Source organism: Orycteropus afer, unplaced genomic scaffold (genome assembly GCF_000298275.1).
Source record: "Orycteropus afer afer isolate SDZICR_OR568_19922 unplaced genomic scaffold, OryAfe1.0 scaffold00020, whole genome shotgun sequence".
NCBI classification, from domain to species: Eukaryota; Metazoa; Chordata; class Mammalia; order Tubulidentata; family Orycteropodidae; genus Orycteropus; species Orycteropus afer.
Window position 1 is genome coordinate 1,978,265 of NW_006921607.1, and position 1,217 is coordinate 1,979,481.

Consider the following 1,217-nt stretch of genomic DNA (forward strand, 5'->3'; position numbering starts at 1 on the left):
CCCGCCCCGCCCCTGCCTCTACCTGACCCCGACGCGACCCCGACTTGACCCCTAATCCTCCGGCCGCGTCACGCTTCAGACCCTGGTTCCACCCGGCCCGCCCCGGCTGCGCACCCTCGTAGCAGCAGATACCGGCCGCGGCGCAGCGGCCCCCGCTCCCGCATGGCTTCTGGCCGGACTGGCAGGGCGACGGCAGGTAGTTCTCCTCCTGGCAGCGCAGCGCCTCGGCCGTGCCCACGAAGCAGCCCAGCTCTTCTCCGCAGCAGATGCTGGGCCCGAAGCAGCGCCCCTTACCCCCGGGGCCGCAGGGGAGGCACTGCCGGGCCGAGCGGGAGCAGAGACAAGGGGAGGAAATGCATGAGCGAGGCAGTGATGCTGGGCGTCGGGTCCAGGGCTCCCCAAGCCCCTCTGAGTTAGGGACCAGATTATGGGGAGCTGGAGGTTCTGGGTCTCTGTGGTTCTGTCGGAAAAGCAGTCACCAGCTCGGAGTCGAAATCTACGAATTCCTTGCGCTTTCAGGCAGTGCCCTCAGCAGACTGGGGTGGGGTCAGCGCGGGGTCAGTGCGGGGATGCGGGTGGCGGGGAGTCCCTCCCAGCCCTCCCTCGCCGGTAGAGCTGAGGGTTCGGGCGCGCTCACCTGGCGCACGTCGAGGTCCAGCGCGGCCCTCTTGCCGCCCAGCGGGCAGTTCTGGATGTAGCAGGCCGAGGTCAGCGCCAGGAGGCCGAGCAGGCAGCAGGCTAGGCTGGGCCAGGCCATGTTGCTCTGGTGGAGTCCGGGGGTTGGCGGCTGGCGGCGGTCTCTCCACCAGGCCCTTTTATGTCTGGGGCCCGCGCTGACAGAGCACCCGTTAAGAGTGAGGCCGCATGACTGGTCACAGCGGATCGCTGCGGGTCAGGCCCCGTTGCGCCCAGAGCGCCCTCTCATTTGCAGGGGCCAGGTGAGGGTCAAAGTCACCGCGTTGGCTAATTGACCGGGCGCTGACAGTGGCTGCCACTCAGGGGGAGGGAGGAGGCTGAGGTGACTTGGGCCCAGGGTGGGGCAGAGAGTGTGTTTGTGCGTGCATGTGGGGGGATGTGTGGCCCAGCCAAGGACTACATAGTCGAACTCCCAATACCTCACTGAGTATGTTGGGGTAGGAGTGTGTTGAGGACTCTCCAGCCTCTCTAGGTGGGAAGAGGCTCTGGCAGGATTCCCCACCTCCCCTCTTGACCCTGCG

The 1,217-nt window shown here is 67.1% G+C and overlaps 1 protein-coding gene across 1 annotated transcript in view; it reads right to left on the minus strand.

The window, feature by feature from the left end:
- Window positions 1-757, minus strand: part of OXT (oxytocin/neurophysin I prepropeptide) — a 961-nt gene extending 204 nt beyond the window's left edge. The window contains exons 1-2 of the mRNA XM_007960003.2: window positions 638-757; window positions 115-316 (exon numbers count right to left, since the gene is read on the minus strand). Of these exons, the coding sequence (XP_007958194.1) occupies window positions 115-316; window positions 638-757 (322 nt within the window). The remainder of the gene's footprint in view (window positions 1-114; window positions 317-637) is intronic.
- Between the last annotated feature and the right edge of the window lie 460 nt (window positions 758-1,217).